Consider the following 27,245-nt stretch of genomic DNA (forward strand, 5'->3'; position numbering starts at 1 on the left):
GGGGAAAAGCCTAGAAAGGAACTGAAGGTACTTACAGAGGGATCTGGTAATAGGGACTTCCCTATATGTCTTAGAGTGATGTGAAAGCTTACAAAGATCACAAGTAAAGGGCAGCTGAACAAAAATCATCACTTGACCTTCATTGTAAATTCACTCCCAAATCTCAGACACCTGTGTTACTGAGCTCTGGACAAGTTTACATYAGCTTTTGAAGTTTGTGGCAGGGTTTTTTCTTTCTTTAGCTACTGCTGATGTTTGCTTGGGTTTGTTTTTAAAAGACATTACTGTATCTCTGGTTTGTAAAATGCAAGTGATTAAAGGCCTGGGTTCAGGCAGTTCTGCTCTACTGCAAATTTAGCTTCAAGCTGTAACTTAGCTGATATATTGTACACTAAAATGTATTGAGCAGCTGTGTCTCTAGGGGAAATCTGGAAAAGGAAAAAGGCCAGTATTTTCTCCATTATAATACTAAAAATAATTCTCAGCTTGACAAGGCTATTCTTAATAAGGAGAAATATGCCAAACTGACAATTCAGAATCAGTATATAGCTCAGCTAAAGGAGAAYATATAGATCTTTAAGGTTATTGGGAGACATTAACTTCACATATTGATTAGGCTAACTTTTCTGGATCTCAGAGGTGGCAGAGGGTTTCATGCAGTTCATGTGTGAGCATGACATTCAGTGTAACTAGAAAAGTGTTTGGARAACAGAAATTTTCAAGGATTGATGCAGAACACTGATCAGTCACCAGTCAGCTCAATCCCTAATCCTGTTTTTCTGTGAATGGCATTGCACTTGAGTTTAGAAATGAACATTCTTGTACATGCACTGGAATGACAGGCTCCATGGAAGGTGCTCCCAGAACTGGAAAGGAATCTGTTTGTTTACCCAAGAGTTGGTTCCTCCAGAGGGGTCAGTTGTTATGTTGGAATGGTAGACATTTCCATGGTATTTCAGGTTTTCTTTAGGGTGAAATGCATTCAGTTGGAGCTCAATATGTGCAATAGAGCTGTGCTTTCAGTCTCAATGACAATCATCTCACTATTGACAAATGTGAAAAAAACCATTTGAAAGTTCAGTCATATAGAAACAAAGACCAGAGTAAAAGGTAAGAGATGGTATACAGCAAAACAGGATTATGGACGGCATCTTCAGTTACCTTGTTTTCTTCTTATATTCCATTTTTCCCCAGTAAAGCTTTAATAAAAGGGGTGTAATCAACAAAGATGGGTGGCCTTCAGCTAAGATGCAGCAGGGGCTTTGTCTCAGTGTTTTGCTGTGTTTCTGTCTGCAGGTACTTTGATAGGAGGTACTTGACTACCTGACACTTGTCATGCACAAGCCCTTCCTTTGCATCACCAAATACCTGTACATGTGCTGAGGAACTTCAGCATGAAACCTTTGAGTAAATAACAAATTGGTAAAAGTCCAACTTTAATTAAAAGGTGCCCARCCATTCCAAGGAGCTATTTTCTTTCCAGCACTGTTAATTAATCCATTATGTGGCAACATACAWCTAAAATAGTGTGCTCACTGCTCTCAAATGCCTCTTTAGAATGACTACATCTTTGCAGCATCCTTGTGAAGTAGGTATTACACATACAGCAGCTTATGTTTGGGCAGTCTGTGGCAAAAGGATGAAATGGACTTCAAAGCAAACAGCTGCATAGTGGTTAATGACATGCACCCTTCTGGAGGAGACAATGAAGTTGTAGCTGTGTGTAACCTTCCAGTTCCAGCTTTCTTTGGAGATGGGGTTACTCAGAGAAGAGCTCATACATAAAACRTGTTTTAGCATTCTCCCTCCTTAAGAATCTGAATCCTGCACAGAGCTGCACAAAACCTGGGCTGTCAGGATCAAACTAACTCACACAGTAGCAGAAGTAGGTGACAGCAGCACCAGCACAGTGACCATCCCTCTGTCCTGGGCACAGGTGAGTGCTGTGTCAGGTTTTGTGCCCCTCACAAGCAAGAAAGACATTGAAGGGCTGGAATGTGTCCAGAGAAGGGCAGCKGGGGAAGGGTCTGGAGCCCAAGTCTGTTACTGTTTTTAAGTCTGATAAGGAAGAGCTGAAGGTGCTGAGGTTGTTTAATCTGGAGGAGGCTCAGGTATGACCTTCACTCTCTACAACTCCCTGACAGGAGGATGGAGCCARGTCAGGCTCTTGTCCCATGGAGTAGCAAAAGGACAAAAGGAAATGGCMTCAAGCTGTGGCAGGGGAAGTTTAGATTGGGTATTAGGCAAAATTACTTCACTAAAAAGGTGGGCAGGCACTGGAACAGGCTGTCCATGTAAATGGTGGAATCACTGTCCCTTGGAAGTGTTCAAAAAGGCATGTGGATATGGCACTTGGGGTTTAATGGTGAATACAGTGGTGCTGGGATAATGGTTGGACTTGACCTTAGATGTCTTTTCCAATCTTAATGATTCTGAGTCCATAAAAAACATTAAAAATTATTCTTTGTAGAAGAAACAGCTCAGCATTGTGCTGTGTATTTTTAAACACATACATACACTGGCAAGGATGAATATCAGACCCTGCCCATGTCCCTCCAGAGAGCAGAAAAGGGTGGTAGCTATTGAATCCTCCCTATTTTGGAGAACTGTGCTGACCCAGGAAARATAGGAAGTCTAGGTCTATAATTAGTTCTAGCTCATTTGGAAAGAACTGGTACACCATATGTAATATGGGATCTGTAAAATCACTGAGTAAAAGACGTAAGTCCTTTATGTTACAATGCTTTTTTAATGGACTGTTTCTTGCTAGTTACTGGTTTTTGTTTGTTTTTAGGAGAGAAAACAAAAAAATCAACAACAAAACCCTCTTAAMTTCCTTTAGTTGACTATAGAGCACTTGAACTTCATTTTTTGTTAGGTACGCTACCTTTCAGAGTCCTTMTTTGCTCCATCTGTTAACAGCTTCTTGACTTGTATTTTGCAATTGCATCGCAGGGCTTTTTCAGAAGGAGTCAGCAGAGCAATGCCACATACTCGTGTCCTCGGCAGAAGAACTGTCTGATCGACCGGACCAGTCGGAACCGCTGCCAACACTGTCGCTTACAGAAATGCCTTGCTGTGGGGATGTCTCGGGATGGTAAGCTCTGCTCGCTCGGGGCCTAGCTGCAAAAAATAAAATAACGTGTCGTGTGATGGATGGTAAACCAAAAAACATGGCATTTACATGCTAATCGTGCATTGGGCTGATAGTTGAGATAATCAAGTGGTTTTTAGATGTTGCTGTATATTTTTCTGTTGTATGCTATATGTTTTTAGATGTTGCCGTATATTCTTGTAAATACATATATATCGGGGCATGTACAAAGTTCTTGGATTTATCTTTTTTCCTACTTATCTATTATCATTCCCAGTTAAGAGCTTTCATTTCTTGAAGATGCAGTTTATTAGTCTAATGTTAATACTTCCTCTATGTGTTCATTCCAGTTTAAGTGACCTCCTGTAGTTGCAAGTAGCACTGCCTGGTGCATGGGTACAGATCAGAAGTGCTTCACAGTACTGACAGAAGTTAAATGTGTATAATGAATAATTGAAAAACTGCTAAGAGAAAAACAATGCAGTGTTTTTTCAAAGATAGAATTCTGAAAAAAAGGTGTTCCAGTGCTGTTAATATTAAGCTCAAAATTGCACCTCGAGTAGTGACGAAAGCCGCCTCTGCCAAACAGCAGCTTATGTAATTCAGTCAGAACTGGCTTTGCAGCTGAGACTTGCACGCCTCCCCCACAGAGGAACGGAGCTGCCACCACTTAACCAATTTGAAGATCTGACTCAGTCTTTTCCCCTGCACAGTGACAGCAGCTCTGCATGTTCYACAAATACATACACATTACTCTAGGTACATGAGGCCTGATCAAGGAGATTGTTTCCAGATTACATTTGCTCTTGAATTACATTGTCTTTAAATTTTTTTTTTATTGGCCAAGAGAAGAAAAAAAMCTGAAACAGTTGATCATGTAATGGCTAGTTCCTCCAACGTGTTTGCTTCCCTGTAGAAAAACAGAAGGCAGTAATCGTCTTTCTAAAAGGATGAGGCTTTTACGGCTGATACGGGTCCTTGAAATCGCATGCTGCGTCCTTGGGAATTCCCTGGATGCTGCAAACCAGTTGCTGCTGGCTTACAGCTAMTACTGCTCAAAGTCGTCGTAATGTTGAGGAGAGAGATGTACACACATGCACTTGTGCACACACACACATAGGTTTAACAATTATTCATCCACTAAACATTTTTGCTTTTCACAGCAGTGCTGAAAGTAGGTTTGGTGGTTCTTCCCCATGCTTTAGTCCCAGTCTCAGTAAAGCCTGCCATTGATACACGRCGCTAGACCCCACCTGTTGGCAGGGCACTCTAGGTTCACTCTGCAGTGTGAATGTACAGCTCTGGAACTGGGCAGTTGTCTCAGGCCAATGTGTTCTGGTTTGGCTTCTACTTTTCTAGGTAGGGTTTGAATGCTGAAGAGATGCATCTGTCAAGCTCAGCGGACATAGAAGAGAAAATCTTTTCAGTACAGAAGTGGAAAACTCATTAATTAAGCTAAACCAGTGGCTTCTAATGGTCCATTTCAGTGGCSTGTCAAGACAGTCTTTTAAAGAGCAGGTGCTGCAGATGTGTACCTGTAACTGGTTCTTAGGTCTGTCTATCCTGCTGATTCAGGGTTTGTACTGTGTCCTTCCATGTAATRTTTAAAGACTCAAAACAATTAAAAGACTGTGTGTCTGTGTAGAARTGTAATCTATTGTGTGTCTGTATTTCAGCTGTAAAGTTTGGTCGAATGTCAAAAAAGCAGAGGGACAGCCTGTACGCCGAGGTGCAGAAACACCGAATGCAGCAGCAGCAGCGGGATCACCAGCAGCAGCCAGGAGAGGCAGAACCACTCACACCAACATACAATATCACCACCAATGGGTTAACAGAGCTACATGACGACCTCAGTAATTACATTGATGGGCATACCCCTGAAGGTAGCAAAGCAGACTCTGCAGTTAGCAGCTTCTACTTAGACATACAGCCTTCTCCAGATCAGTCGGGTCTTGATATTAATGGAATCAAACCAGAACCAATATGTGACTACACACCAGCATCGGGCTTCTTCCCTTATTGTTCTTTTACAAATGGGGAGACCTCTCCAACTGTGTCCATGGCAGAATTAGGTAATGAGAGAGAAAAGCTTCAATTGTAATTGTCTTAACAGTACCCTTTGGATTAAAGTGACACRTGCAGCCAGGTGATAGCGAGAATGCTGCTTTAGTGGAGCTGTGGGCATGTATGGGCATTCTTGTGTGAAGTGCACAGTAAATACCCTGATCTCAGGGCACTCGGGAACTCCTTACTGGTCTGGACTGAAGCTCCCAGGAGCCTGTGGGTTGATCAGCTCTACCAGTGTTGCTTTTGCTTTCGGTCCTTGCAACGAGCCCTTGGAATGTTGATTAAGAAGCTGATTTTTCATGCTGAGCAAACAGACGGGGTATTTCTTTATTGGCAGATTGTTTTTTAACCATTTATCTCCTTTTTCATTACCTCAGTACACKTATTCCCAGCAAAATGTGATGAGGCTGATTTTCTTCTGCTCTTATTTCAGAAAAGCACCAGGTTAATCTGAGGGAAATTCTTGTCATTGCTTGAACAGGATCTGGCCCCAGACTGTGAAGAAAATGTTTGAACGTAGCAAGTTTTGATAATTTCTCTAAGAGCCTTGTAACAACCACATTAATTAGCACATTTTACTTTAAACTCTTCCCTCAATGATTACACTTAGGGCTGAATTCCACAAGTATGACTTGTCAAAAGCTGAAACTGGAGTTAGAGTGTGCTGTGTGAACTGGTTATAAACAAAGTGGAACAGGACATTAAAGAAGTGGCTTCATGATTCCATTACTTATGTAAGCAGTCAGGTATCTAAAACTGATTTTGCTTGCTTAAACAACATTTTTTCTAATTATTTTATTATGAGAACCTAAAAATAGTTTGAAAAATCAGGTATTCCACATAAAAATTTTGTGTGGTTTATTTTATRTTCTTTTGAGAAATTTTGCAGAGAGGAAGGCACAAGAGGCTTACTTTTTTAATGTCCTTATGTTGCAGAATACTGTTCTCTGCAATATAATTTATCCTGACAGCCAAAATATTGTGTCTGGCTTCAGTTCAAATAATTTCAGGCAGGTAAAAAGAAAGAAAGAAAAAAAAGAAGAAAAAGTCAGGACAAAGGCAATGCTACCGGCTTTGTCTCAGTCAAATGATTGCTAATTTTCTCATGGAAGGTATTAAAGACTTACATTAAAGCCACAGAAAAAAAAGAAAGGGTTTTTCATTTGCAGGCTGGGTGTTGAGTTTGGAACAGTGGCCTAAACTTAGTTTGTCTTGTTGCTTACCTTTATTTACATAGTGCTTCATTTAAACCCTGCACAGCRTGATTTGGGTGCCCAGCTTTGACGTTGCTGAACAATGTTTGAAGAATGTTTGTCTGCCAGACGAAGGTTTCAATTTAGAAAGGTGTGGCTGTTCGATGGAAGTATTTAGGTGTGTGCTGAAACACAGTCCCGAAGTGAGGTGGAGGTTTGTGAATAACATGGGAATACTTCACCTCCTGTATCCTGCAGGGGCACAGGGATCATGCTGTCAGCTGCTACTACCAACAACAAGTGTTTTAACTACACACTTGTAAAAAAAACCCCAATTGTTCTGAAATACATGAATCTTATGGGGACAAATAAAGTGTAAATTATTTTATGTTCTACCTTTCTGATTGCTCAGGTAGGACATACGATTTGATTTTACCTCATCTGTATGTTAAAGACTTATCAGATACTATCTTACATCAAACTATTGATGAATTAAGCATGAAAATAAACAGACTGATTGGTCCAGCAGTTCAGTTTGTGAAGAGTTGGGCTTGGTCATCACCAAACAGCAATTTCACAGAAGATCCAACAGTGCAGTACCTCAGAAAACCTCCACTTGATATTGACCACCCTTCCTGTTTGGTTTGAGCCTTCCTTTTTGAGCAGAATTGTGRGATAAGTCTCCAGGCCTCTACTTGTGACACACTGAAATGGGAGAACTGGCTCACCTGAAGGGTCAGGGTAGAAAAGGGAAAGACAAAGTAAAAGCAGAACTCAGGTGTCTAAATTCTGTTCAGGCTTTTGAAGRTGTCCTGATGGTTTATGGAACAAAGTTTTATTAATAAATACAAATCTGCATTATGGGTCTTTTAATCAACTGTAGCATCAGAAAATATTTCTATTTGGAATTAAAATACTACATGGAAATTTTAAATCATGTGCAGTAAACTAGGTAATTACTCTTGAAGGGAAGGGAAAAAAATGCTAGTGTTAGTGATTTTTTAGTGTTGCCTTAATCATCTGGATTCTCCAGTTGATGCATTTTCCTGATTTTTTTTTTTTTTTTTTTCATGGTATGAGGGTAGGGGGAAAAAAAACTTTTTCCCTCCCAGGCAGCCTCATGGGACGAGAGTCCTGCTTACGAGAACGCTAGATAGAGGTGGTAACTGTATTTCTCTGCTGGAAAGCCTTGGCATTGGCAGCTCTGCCTGGCTGGCAGTGATGCTGTGTCCCCTGTCCCTGACAGTGTCTGCATTCAGCACTGCTGTGCCTTCACTCGAGGGGTCCGTCACCCCGCTTCTCGCCATAGTTTCACGGTGTATCTGCGGGCCGGGTGTCCAGTGACGGCTGTGACCCAGAGGGTTCCGTGTCCCCTCGTCCCCCGCTTTGTCTCGTGGCTGTACTCCACGGTGTGACGGCTGTGACCGAGAGGGTTCCGTGTCCCCTCGTCCCCGCTTTGTGTCGTTTCCCAGCTGTGTGTCCCCGGCGCCCAGCGCTGCGCGTGCTCCGCGCGCCCTCTGCCGGCGGCTCCGGGCASGGCGGCTCCGGCCGGCCGTTAAATGGCTGCGTTATCCCGCAAGGGAACTCAGATTGAAGCAGTTTTCTTTCTCAGCTCACCCTCTCCCCTCCCCCTGTTGCAGCTGAAATATGCGAGCTTTTCTCGTGTCTGAAAGTACAGCTTTGCATTTTAACGCGTGTCGCTTTCTGCTCTTTCTTTTAGAACATCTTGCACAGAATATTTCCAAGTCACACATGGAAACTTGCCAGTACTTGAGAGAGGAGTTACAGCAGATAACATGGCAAACTTTTTTGCAGGAAGAAATTGAGAACTATCAGAACAAGGTATAAAAAGCATGCCAAGCTATGGCATGGTTTCTTTAAAGCATGGTATTTCCATAACACACTGCAAAGTTCACTTTTTCACTGCTTTCTCTTTACTATCAGGAATGTATATTTCTGTGTGTTTTCAAAAAAAATTACACTAGAATCAAAAGCAGCAAGATGGTCAGGATGTCCTTTGCATTTGTAATTTTAAAAGGTATATGAAAAGGCAATGCCATTCTCCTAAAATCTATCTCTGTTAAGGAGGGATAGGAAACAATAGGAATTTTCTTCAATCCTAATTGGCATGTTATTCTCTTAATTTGTAATTTCCTGGCTCAACAACAGTAAAAGGTGAAGCCACCAAGTTTTGTGATGTTACATGCTGTGTTTTGTTTTCAGTTGATAAACACAGAACTCCATCAGATTTCCAGCCTTCGGGGTTCACTGTAATCCTGATTCATGCTCCAGTTATCCCTCTGTTTGGGTTTTACCTGTGGAGCAGCAGCACAGTGCTGCCATGCCACCAGGGTATTGTAAGATCYAATCAATGTTATTTCAAACATGCCTTCTATCCACAAGCTACTACCAATTGGCTACTTCTGGAAAATGGCCTTGGGAAGCACTGCTGAAACACTCTGTTCTTTGAACATATTTTTCTTTTCCCCAGAAAAATATTTAACCTTTAGGAATACAGTTTTTTCTACTTTAGGTGATTTCATTTTGCATTMTTATCAACATTGGAAAAACTCACTACTTGCATGCCTTCTTTATGTTGTTAACRAGATGATGTTCACATATGAACAACTTCATATGTGTCTTTCTGAAGATGAGCTAAGTTGATAATTTACATTCAGTCCAAAATAGAGAAAGTGATAGGAAAAATATTATCATGCCTTACTGGTTAAATTGGCATTTTATTTTCATACAGCGAATAAAATTTCACCTGAAATGACCAGAATCATTACACTTTGACATTTTTGGCTTATGAAATAAAAATACTCCAACGTGGATCTCTTCTGACACAACTGAAGAAGTCTTCCATGGTTGCATTGTCACTCATCCTCATGAGGCTTTGGCTTTGAGGTCAATTCCCCTTGCCTTACAAGCAGACTGTAGCCAGGAGAGTTGCAGAGAATTCACTCCACTTGTTTGTTTTTTTTTTAGCTCAGTTTCACTTTCTGACACTGAGCTTTCCAAAGCTTCATTAGTAATTTTTTAATTTCTCTTCTTTCTCAAACAGCAAAGAGAGGTAATGTGGCAGTTATGCGCAGTCAAAATAACAGAAGCTATACAGTATGTAGTGGAATTTGCCAAACGCATTGATGGCTTTATGGAACTGTGTCAAAATGATCAAATTGTGCTTTTAAAAGCAGGTATGTGGGTCAGTTTCAAGGTCTGTTTCTGTTAGTTTTCCTGAAGGTGTTACATGTATACATGGTTGCAAATATGTATATTCATATGTAGTACAACGATCATTCAAAATTAAATAAGGGCAAACCTTGCAAATTGTCTTTGAAGTAATGTCATCTTGGTTATTCTGGGGAGATTTTCAAGTCTACCTGTTAAATCTTCATTATGGACAAAGGGAGCAATGAGTGTGTTAAGATGTAAAAGTTGGATTAATTTTTTTTTATTTTGGATTGCTAACAGTGACTATTTCAAGGTAAAAATCCACATTGTGCCATGCAAGATAATGTAGAARTAATGCGGGTTACAGATACTGTACCTAGTTGTCAAGGCTTTGGGAAAATACATTTATGTGAGCTGCTTTGGCTTCAGAGACTTCATTACTCTAAAAACATTAGCAGAGTTTATTAGCATTAACTAATTTGCTTTAGCAAAAACTTCTAAAGGGGTTTGTGGGGAATTCTTTTAATTCTACCAGCAAACCAAACTATGCTGTTATACCACAGCAACCTACTACTCAATTGATAGTGAATGTAGAGCATTATTTTTAAATTCTCACTTGCTCTTTGCAACTGAAGTCTCTCCTTCCATAGTCAAACATACGTTGTTTCTGTTTTAGGGTCTTTAGAGGTTGTGTTCATCAGAATGTGCCGTGCCTTTGACTCCCAGAACAACACAGTCTACTTTGATGGCAAGTATGCTAGCCCAGAGGTTTTCAAGTCCTTAGGTAAGGAAATGTCAAGTGTTGTGTCTTAAATAAAGAAAAAAAAAACCAGAATAAAAATAATAAGTTGGAAAAGCAAGGGAAAACAGCTGCTTTGAAAAATGAGTCTRTAGTATTCAAATAAGAGTTCTGGAACTCAAACTGCTGTTTTGTAAGAAGTCATGCTGGCTCTGTTTGAGGCCAAGCTGATTTCAGGTGATAAAACAGCTTAACTCGGKGCAGTAAAGGATTGTTGGTGTTGAAGTTCAGCGTTTTGGTTAGGACAGACCAGTTTGGACTCCCTTGTTGAGAACAGAAGCCCAGATTTCATATCCAGTGTAACACTTCATATATCCTGTTGGAAAAGGCAGCAGATTTTAYACTAATTTTGGATATATTGATGTAACTGCTTTGAAGGTGTTAGTGGTGTTTTAAAATGTGCCACATCCTGTTATTTGCAGATAAAACACTATAAATAGTTTTTAAAATTAAAATACATACAATTTTGAATTTTTTTTCTCATGTATTTTTGCTAATTTAAAAGAATGTATCCACTGGGTATAGATTTGGGCTGTAAGCCATTCTGGAAGGCAGTGAAAATAYATCAGTGGAGAATGCTGGACAATTACTTAACTATTCTCTGCCATTCTAAAACACCTCAAGATACAAGGTCAGAGTGCAAACAATTCTGGGTTCTCAGGAAATAAAACTTGGATCTGTTACCAGCTGTATTAAGAAGTTTAGGCTGGCAGGGCTGAGGAAAACCCTCTTCTCTCAGGTGGAGATGCCCTTCAGAGCAGGGCTCACTTTTAAAAACGGTGTACCTGCATGTGTGATGGCAGCAGTAACCTGAATAACACCTGTGTGAGCACGAGAATGGATGGAAGGAGACAGAGTTCCTCTTCTGCATGAAGTGTGTTCAGTCAGACCTTGGCTTCTCTCTTTGCTTCCTGCATGTCCCTTGTGTGCCTCTCTCTTCTCCCACTCTGTGTGCTCAAGTCTTAGAATCAGAACTTCCTAAGTCCACATTTCAAGCCTCCAGTCCACACTGATGTGATGAAGTTGTATTTAGAACAGAAACAAAGATAAACCAGTTTCAAGCTTGAAAGCTTKAGATTTATCCACATTTACCCCATGGGAACCCAATATAGAAAAGATATGGTGTGTGAAACCTTCAGTCTTGGCTGCCAGGATGTGGGAGCTGGGGACTCGTGGGAGTGGGGTAATACCTTCAAGGATGAGTGAGATCTCACTGCCATCACTYCAGTCTTTAAGAAGAAGACCATTCACCTATGAAGTGTTTTACATATATTTCTCATCTCTATCAGAAAAAATCAACAACTCTGTAGCTCTGAAGTAGTTTTAAACAATGTAACAAGACCTGTATCTTCTTTTGGCAGGTTGTGAAGACTTCATTAGCTTTGTGTTTGAATTTGGAAAAAGTTTATGTTCTATGCACCTGACAGAAGATGAGATAGCTTTGTTTTCTGCATTTGTTTTAATGTCAGCAGGTAAGAGATAATGGTTTCCTCTAGGTTTATTTGGTAGAATTTGTTTTTATTTTTATAGTTGTTTTTCATTTTTAATGATAACATTATCAGATATTGTGGAAATGTCATAATCTTTCTGAGKGTCTCTTTCACCAAAATTTTTATTTGAATAAACACATTAAAACRATGAATTTAGGAACCGATTTGTTGAATTGGAAATCCTAATCTAAGCCCTTGTTTTCCACATTTTCATCTTGTTGAGGATTCAGCTTCTTYGCAAAGGCTTAAATGCATGTGAGTGAACCCTGTGGGCCAGTCCTGGTGCGACAGTCAGTTACTGAACTCCCATAGTCAGCTTTCCATGTTTGTGAGTTTGCAGCTACAGCACAAGAGAAAACTTCCAGTGTTGCCACGTTAGTGTGGTACAAAGACACCAAGGTAATTTAGGTATCTGTCCCCATTGTGAGACTGGGGACACTGAGAATTATGGTGCCAGACATCCAAGTCACCCCAAGAGTCAGCCTGGGTCTGCCATGCCCATGTCTAAAATAAGGTGATAATCACAGGTTGATGTGCCCAGCATGCTCCAGGTTCTGGAAAGGCTTCTGAGGTTTGGTGGAACAAGATACTAGGGCAGGAAGTTAGTTTGTGCTTGGCCTGACACTGGAGGGAGTAAACTGTGAATTCAGACTCCACCATAGTGGACTCAGGAGTGGTGATGGAAGTCTGTTAGCAATAGTGGGTTTATTGAGTCTGTCATAAATAACATGCTCATGCTGTTGGCCAGACAGGAAGGTGTGTTAGCTCTGTGTCTTAGCAAGGCACAGAACCCTACAGTTCTCACACAGGGAATTTAGCAGTTAATACTACTTTTCTGCTAGGAAATTGAGCTGCCTTTTTGTTAATAGCCGAATCCTTGCATCTGGTTTTTCTGTAAGCCACTGGAGATGTTAGCAAGAAGATCCTTTGCAACTACTTGTTCATTATATGATCTATTTATTTTCCAGTAAAAAGTTGCTAGCCTCATTTTGTAAATACCCTGTATTTTACAGCTTTTGTCAGCAAATGAATAATAGATCTTACTCAGATACATTGCACTCTCCTAATCAAAGGCTTTATAAAAGTAACTTCAAGTGCATGTGAAAAACGTATTTCAAAACCTATGAATTTTGAAAGTATATAACAAGTGGAAGAAAGGTTGAAAACAGAAAAGATGAATCTGTACCAGACTTAGTACTTCCTGGTGCTCTGTGAATTGTGTGTGTAGTACTAGAGGTTTTAACTCCATTTATATTCAGATCGCTCATGGCTTCAGGAGAAAGTAAAAATTGAAAAACTCCAGCAGAAGATCCAGCTAGCACTTCAGCACGTCCTACAGAAAAACCACCGAGAAGATGGAATTCTAACAAAGGTAAGAATTATCCTGTGCCATATCACATGACTGTGAAAGAATGGCTTCTTCTGAACACTGCCCTGATTATGGGGTAAAAGCTCTTACGCAGTTAATTTGTTATTTATAAACCCAGAATTCTTTGTGCAAAATCAAGCTGCTCAACTGACACTATTTACTAAAACCTAGAAGAGGTGAAATGATGATGTAYTAGGGAACAAGGTTGATAATGGTCTGAAAGTGAGTATTTTTAAGTGGAACTTCTTGAAAAGTGATGGAGGTTTTTATTGTAGTTCTCCTACACAAGACTCCTGCCACACAAAATACTATTTCAGTGCTACAACATGCATGCCTTAATTCTTGTGGAATCTGTGCCTCCATGACAAGTAAATTGTTGTAACATGCAATACACAAACTAAACTTGTTTTTCAGACTTCCATGAGAAGTTTCCCATACAGCCTTTTTCTCARTTCTTCCAAATACTGATACCTAGGAAAAAGTGGCAATATCTACTGTTATACTAATCTTCACATAATTGCTCAGAAATGGAAAAGTGGTGTGATGTTACAAGAAATAAATCTGGAGAACTGAGCCAATATAGGTATTTTACCTTGCAGAGGTAGTTCCTTTTACACCTCTGCACARCCAAAAGGCTTATGCTTTCACACCACACAGTTATAATAGAAGCAGGATGGTCTAGCCCAGACTCTTCAGATTTTCTTCATTTCAAAACCTAGCTCACGTAATTTTTCTCTCAATATATACTTAGGATACCTTTGCGGGAAGAGTCTTTCATATGCTTTGATACAAATGCTTTATTTAGTAACTTCAGGAGTACCCTAGTGATATTTCTGAGGTACCTATTTTTCATCTAATTTGGCTAATCTATTGCATTGCCCGTTCCCTCCATAATATTCACAGTGGTTTTAAAAGCAGTTGTGATTGCCTTCTTTCAAGAGGATAATTTAATGAATGAAGATCCAGCCCTGACATACTGTCCATCAATCCAGTGAGAAAACCTAATGCCACATTTTCCTAGGAACTTAAAAAAGATTATTTCACAAATATTTGTGAGTCCATTACTTAAGTACCTTTAGCAAACATTAATGGCTGTGTATCTGAAATGTCCTTGTTGAGGTAAAGAATTTGGTTTGGGAAAGCTTTAATCCTTACAGCAAGATTGGGAGGCCTGGTTCCACGTATGACTATATGATTTGTGTTCATTTTTTTTTACAGTTAATATGCAAAGTGTCTACTTTAAGAGCACTGTGTGGACGACATACAGAAAAGCTTATGGCATTTAAAGCAATATACCCAGACATTGTGCGACTTCATTTTCCTCCACTTTACAAGGAGTTGTTCACTTCAGAGTTTGAGCCAGCAATGCAAATTGATGGGTAAATGTATCACCTAAGCACTTCTAGAATGTCTGAAGTACAAACATTAAAACAAAAGAAAGGAAAAAAAAAGGAAAAAAAAAAAACAGAAAGAAAACCAAGACACTTTATATGGCCCTGCACAGACCTAGGGAGCCAACACACTGCACATCTCTTGGCGGTCGGGGTCAGGCGAAGGATGGGAAACAATGAAACAAAGTTGAACTTGTTTTTCTCATGCATATGATTTCCATTATGCCTACAAATATGGACCCTTTTTCTGTCTCAACTTCTCAATCCTTGACCTCTGTTTACACAGACTGAGGGTACTAATGTCAGAAGGTTGTTTTCTCCTGTAGTTCACTGCCCAGACTTTTGACAGAACAATCAATTTGTTGGTCAGAACAGAGTCCAYCTAGTAATCAGCGACTGGTGTGCGTTGCAGAGATTTCAGCATCAGTTTGCACAACTTGCTCATTGTTTCATGAAGGACGATTTTTTTTCACCTACCACTGTTTGCCAGTAGACAGAACGGCATGAAAAGGGTCCATAGCAATAGCAACAATAGCATTATAATATATTACAGGGTAAATGGGCATGAAGACTATATATAGCAAAAGAGATATTGTTTATATATTGTTTTAATTAATATAAAATGTAGTTACTGGTATAGCTTTTCTTGTTGAATTGATAAGGCACTTTCATTTTGCACCTTTTTTCTTTAAATTAAATGCTAGCGTGTTCATTGTTGTGTTGCATGTGCACCAGAAATTCAAGTTTAACTGAAAAAGGTTTGGCAGGTACTGGTACATTGGGAGGTATATATGCTGCTGTTTTTCATGTTACTTATAAAGAGAGGCTGGTCATATCCTGAAAAGGTTACAGATTTTTTTAAAGAGTTGAAAATAATGACAATTTTCTACATTAAAATAATTTTTTCAGAAGTTAAATTCAAAGGTACTTTTATTTTCAAATCTTTCAAACCTGGACATTTTAAATTACATGCCTAAATATAATTAGGTTTAGGTACACAAGTACCTCATTTTTAAAGGTGCTGAGTTTCCAYTGTCAGAGTTAAACTAATTAATTACAGATCATTTACAAATGTGTMACACAGCATCTTTGAAAATCAGGCTGTTAAATAGCATATTTCTGCCCACCCTAAATCCAGGTTTGAAAGTATTTACTCAAGTCTGTATCTACAGTAAAAGTATGTGTGTATGACATGTCTGTGGAAAAGTAATTTTTATATGTAATATTACATACTTTTGTACTCCAKATCGTAAACAATGCCTTCAAACTCCAAGCTGTAGCCTATCAAAATCCATAGGTTTGTCTTTGACTTAAGTGAGATGAGACACACTGCCTCATGTTCTTCCAGCATCCAGCAGTTGAGTTTCAGGGAGCTGAGCAGAGAAGTCCATTGCTCTCCATGTTTAAAAAGACGCACTTTAAAGTTGATCAGATGGGGACAGACTAACAAAGGAAGGGCACATTGTTGCTAGAAAGCATTGGTTTGTACTCAGTACAAGCCTGGAAATCATTAATATCAGAAATCTGCATTCTGTAATTCTGATTCCTGGACGCATAACCAACCAATAGGCTGAATCTTGCAGTGTTATTAATTACCATTCCTTTCAGCAAGAATTCTGTTTCTGAGCAAAGCCAGCAGTAAATGTAGTTCTGAAGAAAGCAGATTCACATCAATGACGTCGCAAAGTAAACAGTGGCTGATTAAGCCAGAGGTGTATAATTGGGTTTGGATGAGATGAAGATGTGTAACTGGATGCCCTGTAGGCCAAMACAAATGCAGTTTCTGATTAAGTACCTAAGAAAAAGCTGGGACTTCCAAAAAAAGAAAAGGAATGAGACAGAATGTACCCTACTGCTTTAATTTCAAAGGGTAAGCAATCTATTATATATGTTAGAGTTGCTGAGAAGTAACAAGTGAATAGAAGCACACTGAAGCCTAAGTATTTAAAAAGAAGAATCAGGTCAGTGGGTTCTTACTAGCAAAATACAGGTTTATTCTGTGGTTTAAACATGTTTCCTTTGGGGTCAAATTGAGACGTTTATCTATGACACTTATTAAAAATGTTCAGTCTAGCACATCAGGGAAAGTTACAGCTATCACTCATCTCTAGGGTTTGAAAGAAGGGCAAGAGGAGACCGTCACATTTCCTCCTCAGAGCAGCATGCTCTGGAGTGTGGGTGGGGAACACCTGCAGCTCTGTGAATGCTGCAATGGAAGTAGGAGAGGGCATTTGGAAAAAGTCCACGGAGCTGTCTTTTTCCTGYTCCATCCTGCCTGCTCCTGGAGAGGCAGCTCACAGCCCAGCATAAGCTCTCTCCACTCCCACTGAAACACTTTTCCTAGGATCATTGTTTACTTTATTGGAGTAACTGCTATGATATGGTACTTGCATTCTAATGTGTGTTCCTATTTTTGAAGCAAACCTTTTAACTAACAAATATTTTCTGAATGTGACCAGCCTTAGGTGCTAGTCCTGTAAAGATCAACTAAACTTAATCTCAGTGTCAACTAATGAATAATGAAGTAAGACCTGTACTTTTTTAAAAGAGASCAAGATGCAGCTCCTACTTCTCACAATATGTAGACTACCAGGCAAAATATTTGGGGATTAGTTTTCAGTCATATCCTRTTCTTACCTTTTCATGATGACTATTAGAACTTTACCAGGCATCTAGGTGACAGTGGTTTTGTTTGGAATCTGTTTAGCATATTTACACTTGTAAGTCATTGACAATACAATTTTTGGAGCATTTACTAATAAAATACATAACGATAAAAAGGGCCTTAGCAGAAAGTGATCTTCCAGGCCAGAAAGTACTGTCGCTTTTGTTTGTGGGAGCTCGTATATACTACGACCTTGTTGAATCAGGCTGAACATGCACACCCCAAGTAACTCTGCTYTCCTGATTAACAGTGAACAGCCACTTGGCAGTAGAGTATAATTTTTGGGTTGCTCTTCATGGAGAGGGGACGAAAGGGATCCCACACAGCAGATGTACTAATAAGACATCTGTTGCTRAGGATGTTTTTGTGAACGGGGACTCAGAATAACACCGGAGTGGCTGCTCAAAGACGGCCATGTAAGAACCCAGTGCAGCAGAGAAAACRCCCTCTGCAAAACCCCTGGGACTGTGGCCTGCTAGCAGATGATCAACCAGTTAAAAAACACTGGAGGTCAATAGATATTTCCATGAGTATTTTCACAATCTGCCCAGTTCACTACAAATAAAAGACACTAGGATAGCTGAACATAATATTTTAAGTTTTGATGACCTGGTCCTTAGAGTCTGCAAAGATATTTTCCTTGGGAGATGTTTTCTGGCTTTCTAGGAAGAGCTACTAGACCATACTGTCATCTGAACCGCCCTAATGAACGTCATCACTTCCAGCATTGTTTGATGTATGGAATTAGGTAAAAAGGGAGGCTGTTTTTAAGTTTGGTTGTTCTTTATTAGCTTATCTATCTTAGTATGGATACCAAGATATCTGTGTATGTGCACCTCTGTGTGTGTGAGAGAGTCCATTGTGTGCGCACGAGTGTATGCGTGGGACGTGTGAGTGGCTGCTTCTAGGCTGTTAAGTGTCAATGGAATAAAGAAAATGTATTCAAAATACTTAAGTCAAAAATAGAAGGTGGAAAAAAGATTTATTCTATACAAAGCCTTGTCTGGACCACTTTAGAGAGACTTCTATTTTTTTAACCCTTCTATAAATGTTTGATGGCACTTGAAATATTCCTGCAATAAAATGTGATTTGTGTAAACATTAAAAAAAAGATTTTGTAATGTGAAACAATGAAAGAAAATAATGTAATTTTTCTAAAAAACAAAAAAACCACAAACGAACGAACTTTGTATTATTTTCTTGATGGAATTTGTCTATTTGTCTTTGGAAAACTTTTTATTTCATTGAATGTGCCATAGTAGAGGTGTGTTTTTCTTTTTCTTTCTTTTTTTGTTTTTTTTTTTGTTGTTTTTTTTAACATTTTAGATTAAAGGAATAGCTGTGTTCCGACATTCCAAAATGCAAGATGACATAGCAGTCATGATTAAAAGGTTTGATTAGTAAGCTTCAATCATTGTTGCTTTTTTTGCACATGTTCTTCATTCCTCTACAGTGCAATATGTACATAGAGCACTTGCGGGTGTAACCTTGATCCCTCAGGGAAAAATACATATTTGTACAGGATTTTTCTTTTTTTTGCCTTTTTTCTTTTCTTTCCTTTTTTCTTTTTTTTTTTCCTTTTTTTTGCTAAGGAATGTCGATTGAATCACTTGTCTGTTGTTGAGGGGCAGCCAGATAATAATCCTAAACCACTGTCACAAAACATTGATTGTTTAAATTTTGTGCCCTTTTATTATTTAAAAAGAAAAATAAAAGTTATTTTCTGACAGTTCTTTGTGCTGATTGGTGAAGAAAAGGGTAAATAGATAAGCACCTTATGATTGACTTAACTGTGAATGACAATCCATCTCGTTATCAACAAGAGAAGCCCTATCATTTTGGAGCTGGGGTTATGAGTCAGAAACTAATGTGCTCAGGGATCTTCTAAAACTCTTCAACAGGGTGGCCAGTACTGCTGGTGGAACAAATTACTTTTTAAAAAATATGCTAGTATTTCTTCCCTGCCCCCAGGCACAAGAGAACTGGGTATTTTTTTTAACTAAATGCTCTATGTGTGCCTCATTCTCTTTCTCACTTTTGCAGTAAAGCCGCTTTTTGGTCAGTATTTTGCTCAAAACAAAAACACTCCAAACAGCGCAAAGATTTTGCATTTATGTTTTAGAAAATAAATGCTGACCCACTAAATAAATGATTGATATTAATTTCAATACCCTCTGGACGTTTTTATAATGATAGRACTACTTTTCCAGCTGAAATTCAGTGTTCTGCAACAGAAAATGCCTTTTTAGTATTTAAATTATTGTCAAAGAAAATGAATCTATTGAGGACAATACAGTAAGAATGAAAAAGTTATGATTAGGTTTCAGCAGTGAAATCACACAGAAAGGAACACAGATCTGCAGGAATACAAGAACAACACGTGTTGTCTGTCATTGTTGCAGATGTTTCATGGTAAAGCCAAAACCTGACTGGAAAGAAATACTGAGGCTGAAGACATTTTCATATCTAGTACATCAAATATAGCAATTCCAACAAGTGATTTTACATTGGCATCTAAACTYAGCAATGTTTAGGAAGTCTTGCAGTGCCAAACTGTAGGATGCTGAAAGCCTGTCCCAATTAGTCTTGTTTTATGGCTTCATATTCTYTTGAAAATGCAAGTAGAAAATCAAATAAACAACTACAAACAAAATGAGCAAGACTTCAAGACTGTGATTATGTTGGGAAGAGAGTGAATTTGATTTCTSCATCAAATCTGTCTGCCTGCTTGCAGAAAGTCCCAGTTTTCCAGTGTGTTTGAGGTTTTTTTTCATGGGTGTACAGCTTCCAGTTGGTTACTTTAGATTGCTTAATAAATAGGGAAACGGTAATTGCGGAATCACAAGCTGACAGTTGAGTTTAGCTTGGAATGACTTTCCAAGGTAGACAAGTGCTTAGCAAGTATGATTGGTTGGTGTTCTGGCATCTTCCATAGAAGAAAATTCCTATTGCTGATTCACAGTAGACCCTATTCTTTACATGCATACCAATTAAACCTACTCTTAGAATGGACAATCTATAATGTTTTAACTATGTAGTGGGGTGATCCAAGCATTGTCTTTTTTTGGATTGGCATGCAGTCCCCAGTCTGTACTTGATCAACAAAACAGGTTTCACAGTATAAACTGTGCAAACAACAATTTTTCTCCCCTAGACATTCCGAAACTCCCCAATATAGGTAAACCTACTAATATAAGTGTCAGAAACGGCACTTGCTATACAGCATCAATAAATWAAAAGCATTTTCTCTTGAGTATCCATTGTATGAAATTCTACCTGTGCTAGCTGATTCAGATTGCACAGAGCATCTTTATTTTCTTTGCTGGAGAAATATAAGAACTAGAATTTTTTTTAATTATTAATACTAATATTTATTACTGTTTAAGTTTCAGTCATTAATATATTTGAATATTAGCTCTATCTTTTTGTTTAAATATTCCTGTCAGTAAATTATTTGGTGGAAATGAGGGCAAATGCATACAGATACCAAATACAACAAAAACTTTTAAACTGTAAATGACTATTTATTTAAAAATCCTTGCAGTATGTGCTTTAATTCTAGTACTGTGATAATGGCTTGCTACATAATGCTAAGTCACTGGACTTGAGGGGAAAATACATAACATAATATACAGTCTATCTTTGGAACTTTATTCAGGTACTAAATAGAATTTTTAACATCAAAACAGAAGCTGTATTCTACCTTTTCCATATTTAATGTTGCTGTTTGTCTTTTTCTTTTTTTTTGCCTTTATCATTGGTAGAATATAGCAATAACTTTATAGCAATAAGTAGGCTATCCAAATAAGAAACAAAACATGATAAAGGCTTCAGATCAATACTCATAGGTTCACTTCTTCTGCCAYATATTCACTTGTATGTCTTCCCTCATTATCTTATTACTTCTTCAAGCTGAATTTCACAATCAAGTTGTTCAACTTGATGTGTGACATCACMGTTTTTGTTAACATCTGCATGTCTTCAGTGTTCATATGTCCTATGTATACTTGTGTTCCTATTTAGTGTTTCTCAAGGTTWCTGAAAGCACAATCTCTGTGGGCTCTATTTCTGCACAGGGCTTTCTGTGTTGGAATTAACTTAGGTTTCCTGGGGCAGGGAGTGTCAATCAGCTGGAATTACTGGCAGCATTTCCTAACTGAGGGAACCAAGCTGCTACTGGTTCCTGGGAACTCTCTGGCCACTGCAAATGAAAACTGCACCCCCCAGCCGGCTTTTGCAGCTCCTCCAGGTCGTGGGGCTGAGCTGCAGCCCCTGAGTTCCCTGCCCAGCATGCTCCTGTAGCCAGCACAAGCAYGTGCTCCGCGCTGGAGAACCTGCACTTTACAAAGAACCGAGCTGGGTGTGCCTGGCAAGGTGTTTTGATCATAATCTAAACACTTGGGCAGCGTTCAACCAACCAGTTGTGACTTTCAGTTTGAGAAACACTACCCTCAATTACCCCACGAAGTCTTAATGTAGATGCACAAACTTTACAGGAACTTGCAATTTGTAATGCTATCTATATGTAATGCAGAGAATTCATAAGCAATACAGTGAATTTTATTTCACAAAAAGGCATACGTACTGTACACCTTTTTAAATCCAAAATGTTCCTCATTTCTACATTGATTTAGAAACAAGTTACAGAACAGTGGTCAATATTTGAAGTATTAGGACATTAACTGGCTGCTTCTTTATATGTAAYTGTATTGTCTGCCTGCTCCTTTTCTGGAGATGTGTTTTTGTATTGGATGTTTGGGCCAATGGGAGGCTTCAAGCTACAATGTATTTTCCCAGATTAAATATATTTAACATATGACAAACCCCAGACAAGGCTTTTTAAAATGTATAAAGAACTGCAGTGTTAGGTGGTTTATTTGCAAACTGTTTTCAATGTTGTCCATTTTTATGGCACCTTTAACAATATTCTTGTTTCCAAAGTACAAAAAAAGGTTAAAAATATTCTAGCCATAACTGAATGTCAAGCAATAAAAACAAATGACTTTTTGTGCATAGATTTAAAAGAAATACAAGTTTTAGACATCTGCATGTAAATGCAATCTCTTGTTTACTGCTTTCTTAAACTTGAGCAACTGATTCCTTATTTTACTACTAATTTAAGGACTTGTAATGGCCTGTAAACATTTTATCTTGCTCTATTCTTTCAACTCTGACTTTGTCTCTGCTTTGGAGTCATAATATTTAATGTTGTTCTGCTCACCTCTATACAGTTAACTTTTTGCTTTCGTTCTGTATAGATAAAATTATACTATAAACAGCCTACACAGTGCAAATATTTATCTGTTTATCAAATACCACATTATGCTGTATAATATCTGTTTTACTATATAATCTATTTTAGACATAGCTGTTTAGAACTAGAGTGTGCTATTTTTGTGTTTTTCTGATGTGTGGTGCTAGATAAGTTACTTTTGTGAACAAAATCAAACAAACCCCTTTTATTCCTAGACAATACCACCTTTGGGTCTTGTTAATTTCACTGAGTATAACTATATATAAATATATATATTTGTGTATATATATATATATACACCAACATATGCCCAACAAGTACCTGTATCAGAGTACAAGATTTGGGACATGGTTTTCTCTTTAAATGCATAGTGTCATTATATAAATTATTCTATAGTATATTTAATAAGGAGAAAATTACTTCACCGGTACAGATACTTGATATCAAATGTAGAGTTTTTTTCTACATTAACATTATTAATTATTAACGTTATTAAAAATGTTCTGTCCAGCTTGTTATCCTTTGATTACTAAAACAGTCTGCCTGTATTGTATCAAAAATAAGAAAAACATCTAATCTGCCAGTATAAAGCAATTACAATATGCTGTCTGTCTGAAAGGGAGGTAGTTATTTGGCTTGTTGGGAGAATTCTACCCTGTTGTTKCATTGGAAATTTATAGATGTTATTCTGCTGGGTGCCTTCCTCCCTCCTCACTTTAARTAGGATCTGTACACACTCAAACTGCGGATGTTACTGGGCCATGCCTACACACTTAACTCCAGTTACTGTAAATAGGAATGTTCTGTAAATCTGCCGTGATAGATGGATGGCTTAATTCAGTCCCTGGATATGCTTTATACACTGTGCATACATATCCAAGGACAGCCAGTAGCAACTAAAGTTAATTAAGAAGTGGAATTTGCAGCGTTTTGTCAGGTATGGGGGTTTTGTTTTTATTTTTTTCATGTATACCTTAATTTACGTAGTCATATACCCTTCAAAGTATTCCTGTCCCCTGTTCCTTTCATTCTAGATAYTGTTTTTATGTTCATTCTTAAAAACTGATGGATATCAAATATCTAACTAAGGAGGTAATTAACCTTTTAAATATTTATTAGAATTTTTCTGTAATATTACTGAATTTATAAGATCTTTAGCAAAGATTTTTGAGCAATTTATTAATAACAATGTTTCTGTTTACTGCACTTTTTGATAATAGAAGGTAGTGAATTTTAAAGCCATGGTTCTTGGCTTCCATGCACTGCTTTTATACCCTCAATCCAAGGAATATATATATATAAATAATTTTTTTTAAACAGCAAACATACTGTTGACCTAAAAACAAAAACAAACTTTACTGCACCATGGGTATATTTTCATAAGTGGAATGTTTAACTGCAAACACTATCAGGACAATTATAAAAACCTCTTGAAGCTACAATCTTATTTAAATATAAGCCATGACAATTTTGTTTTTCCTTCTTGATTTAAGTCACCTTTTGATATTCTCAAAGTTAAATGGACTCACTCTTAAATTTGTATGTACCAACCTATACGTAATGCCAGGAACACATTCTCCCTATTGTTTTAATAGTTTGATATATTTATGCAAAACCATTTGGTTAACATTTATCCTCCCTCTTTACTAAATGTTCAGCATACCAACGCCAGAATGCTGATTACAAATATACATCAGATTGAAGATTAAGCACACAGACTTAAAAACCTCGTTGAGTGATATGCTCAAATTTCTGTAAATACACACAAGTTTAAATGCAAYTATACTGTACATGTAAATATGTGCTGTCTGTTATGTGTACAGTATGTATAAATTCCTTTTCTAGCCACAATAAAATGTAAGCCATCAAGAGGAATACTAAAGTGGTATTGTACTAAACCTTTGCTAATGATCTTTACCCAGTCACTTCACTTTTCCCTTCCATGGACCTTTCCAACTCACTCTTACAATAGCCTGCTTATATTCAAGTTTGTTATTTTACTCAGTCCCGAAAAAAGTATTTTGATTCATTTTGTAAATATGACTGTAAAAATAAGAGATTTAATGTTGTCTTTTAAATACTCCAATTTTCATTCTAATATGAATGTTGTTATATTGTACTTAGAAACTGTACCTTTAATATTACATTACCTTTATTAAGTGCATTGAACACATCGATTTTAGATGTGCTTTATGTACTGTTATCCTGTAATAAAACTTCAGCTTCTAATGGAAAAATCTGTCTTAATTTTTTGTCAGTAGCATCTTRCTTGTTTTTCTGAACTGTGGTTCATTAGGTTTATTCCTTAAGGAATGCAYTGATACAGAATTAGGCAACACATTACTACAGCTGTTCTGGTACATACAATTAYGTTAAGTTAGGCAGCAGAAAATCAAGATGACCTCCAAACACTTTTAAGCTCCCATTTTGGYTTACAAGAGCTTTAAACCTTCTCCACATCAATGTAGCTTCCCTCTCCTTGAAGGTGTCTTGTTTGAAATCACAGTTCACTGCATCAAGTACWAAATATAAGAAACCTGGCACAAAGCCCTCCCATTGACACCTCCAGCAGAAGTACCACTTCRGGCCAGATCTAAATGATGATTTGGGTTCAGCTAAAATTGTAGTTTTTGTACAGTTTAGGCATCAAAAGTCAAAGGTGCAACTCCCCTCTGCTGTGCTAACTTTGGGAGCACCTTAATGTGTCAGCAGCATGCTTGGTCTYAAGACTTCAGGCATGTGAAATTCTCCTTCTGCACCTACTCAGAAATGCCTCAGTCTTGACAGAGCTTTTAACAGTTCAGTATTTATATGCCTGACCATGATCCAGAAATAGATTCTAGCATTCATCTTTGAAGCACTGTATCTGGAAGCAACCTTCACCTACAGATCAGCTCTACAAAAAAAGTAGTGGAAGTGATARCTCTTAGAACTGTAGCACTAAGCAATGCCATGTGTTCTACAGCAGCTCCACGTCTACAGCAGTCAAGACACTGAAAACACAGATTTAATTTTCTCATTCTCAGGACATGATTCCCAGTCTTCCCAGTCACAGAAGAGTTCCTAACTACCAAGATGATAGGTTAGGGAACAGCTTTGTAAAGAAATGTAGAGAGTTCAGTATAAACACAGGATTTTTTCTGAAGGGAGACAAACTGAGGACTYCCTCCAGTGCCTGCCCATAAGGAAAGCTGAACTKTACGTTAGCAGGTGGTGGTTTTGACCCGATTGTTTCACAGAACCAGAGTTTTGCTGAGGGTGACAAAGACTTCCATAGGTCACAAGCAAAGCTTCCTTGAGCTGTTTGTCCAGGACCATGCCTTGTATTAGAGTATTTCCAAGGATGGTGACTCCACAACCTCCCTGGGCAACCTATGCCAGTGTTTCAYGACCCTCACAGYGGAAACRTGTTTCCTGATGTTCAYCTTTATGTTATGGAAGTACAAAGGTCACTGGTAGGAAGKAGCACTATTTTATAAAAAAGACACTGCGGGTTTTACAGAGATGCAGCCTGAAGTAGGATTTAAGCTGCCATTYACCAACATAAGCCTTATCATTCAGCTATATAACTGTTACCATACCTGGCTTGGGAAGTAAGATCACTCCTTACAAGGGGGAAGTTCCAGGGCTGGGCTCTGGGTGGGTCTATCCCGTGGGATAGTAAACCTTTCTGCTTCTCTAAGATAAACAAGAGGGCAGAATTAAAATCACTGTCCTTAAAACTGATCGGCAAGCAAGATGAAGGTGCCCTTGTTGGTGGGTTTGGAWATCATTCTGAATCATTGGTGTGTTTTCATGTATTTCTGTAACTGTTCAGTTTTAATCACAGGACACCAAGCATACACTCTGCCCTCGTCATTTCCCCGTCTCTAGAGCAGTGAYCAGCATCACCTTTTCTAGTAACACCACAAGCAAATGAATTTCCATCACMCAGACCTATGGGTTCTGAGAATACCCGAATTCCACATTTTACCACATTGGAAAGCCTCCCCATCAGTAAAAATACTTTTGCCGCTCTGCTCATAAGTGAGGCAGGGAAATTGAACGCCCAGGACAGCAAGGAAGCTGGTAAACGTAGTAGCTTCTGTGGGCACCTCAGTGCTTACACGCGACTCCAACCCCTCAGTGACAAACCGCCCCCCACCTCTGCAYACCCAGGGCGGGACGAGTCGACCGGGGCGCCCACCCTGCCCAAGTCCCACCACCTCACACCCGGAGCGGGAGGAGCCGCCCGGGACACCCACCCCCGATCCAAGGTCCCACCTCTGAACACGCGGGGAAGTGAGGGATGTGCCGCGTGGCCCAAGCCCCGCCTCGGCCCCGCCCGTGAAGGCTGAGCTGATCTCCTTGCGCAGCGCGGCTCCGCGCCATCATCCGCCACGCCCGCCGCAAAATGGCGGCCACACCCTGAGGCGCAGCTCGAGCCCGCGTTCCCATTGGCTGGTTCAGAGCACCTGACCCGCGCGCCGATCGCTGATAGGCCGGTGCCCTGAGGCGGGCTCGTGCGGCCGCGAGACGGGAACCGCCAAACCGCTGCTGTGTGGGCTCTGCCAACATGGCGGCCGCGGAGCCGCCCCTGACATGGTGAGCGCGTCTCCTTGTCCCGAGCGGCCTGGCCGGGCGCGACTGAGACGCGGGCGGTGGATACGGCTCCGCACTGCCTCGCCGGGATCAGAACGCGCCGCGGCCCGGGGGAAGCGGGGCGGGTCCGGTTTCCCCGCCGGACGCCGCCCCGAGGGTGCGTGCGCC

At 39.2% G+C, this 27,245-nt stretch overlaps 2 protein-coding genes and 1 long non-coding RNA gene across 7 annotated transcripts in view; 2 read left to right on the forward strand and 1 right to left on the reverse strand.

Moving 5' to 3' along the window:
* Window positions 1–24,710, forward strand: part of RORA (RAR related orphan receptor A) — a 344,571-nt gene extending 319,861 nt beyond the window's left edge. For 3 of the 4 annotated variants that reach the window (XM_057378204.1, XM_057378206.1, XM_057378203.1), the window contains 8 exons: window positions 2,956–3,097; window positions 4,771–5,166; window positions 8,075–8,196; window positions 9,419–9,551; window positions 10,205–10,312; window positions 11,689–11,799; window positions 13,077–13,189; window positions 14,405–24,710. In XM_057378204.1, coding sequence (XP_057234187.1) covers window positions 2,956–3,097; window positions 4,771–5,166; window positions 8,075–8,196; window positions 9,419–9,551; window positions 10,205–10,312; window positions 11,689–11,799; window positions 13,077–13,189; window positions 14,405–14,569 — 1,290 coding nt within the window. In that variant the 3' untranslated portion in view covers window positions 14,570–24,710. The remainder of the gene's footprint in view (window positions 1–2,955; window positions 3,098–4,770; window positions 5,167–8,074; window positions 8,197–9,418; window positions 9,552–10,204; window positions 10,313–11,688; window positions 11,800–13,076; window positions 13,190–14,404) is intronic. The other variant, XM_057378205.1, reaches the window with a different exon arrangement.
* On the reverse strand, window positions 3,062–26,892 carry LOC130580601 (uncharacterized). The gene is made up of 3 exons (XR_008966120.1): window positions 26,760–26,892; window positions 26,078–26,174; window positions 3,062–3,123 (listed from the first exon to the last, which is right to left on the reverse strand). It is a non-coding gene; the product is annotated as an uncharacterized LOC130580601 (long non-coding RNA).
* A 57-nt stretch (window positions 26,893–26,949) lies between these two features.
* Window positions 26,950–27,245, forward strand: part of ICE2 (interactor of little elongation complex ELL subunit 2) — a 20,980-nt gene continuing 20,684 nt past the window's right edge. Inside the window, exon 1 of one of the 2 annotated variants that reach the window (XM_057378201.1) lies at window positions 26,950–27,080. In XM_057378201.1, the coding sequence (XP_057234184.1) occupies window positions 27,052–27,080 (29 nt within the window). In that variant the 5' untranslated portion in view covers window positions 26,950–27,051. The other variant, XM_057378202.1, reaches the window with a different exon arrangement.

Source organism: Malurus melanocephalus, unplaced genomic scaffold, assembly GCF_030028575.1.
Source record: "Malurus melanocephalus ecotype Western Australia unplaced genomic scaffold, MMel_1.1 scaffold_346, whole genome shotgun sequence".
In the NCBI taxonomy this organism is placed as follows: domain Eukaryota; kingdom Metazoa; phylum Chordata; class Aves; order Passeriformes; family Maluridae; genus Malurus; species Malurus melanocephalus.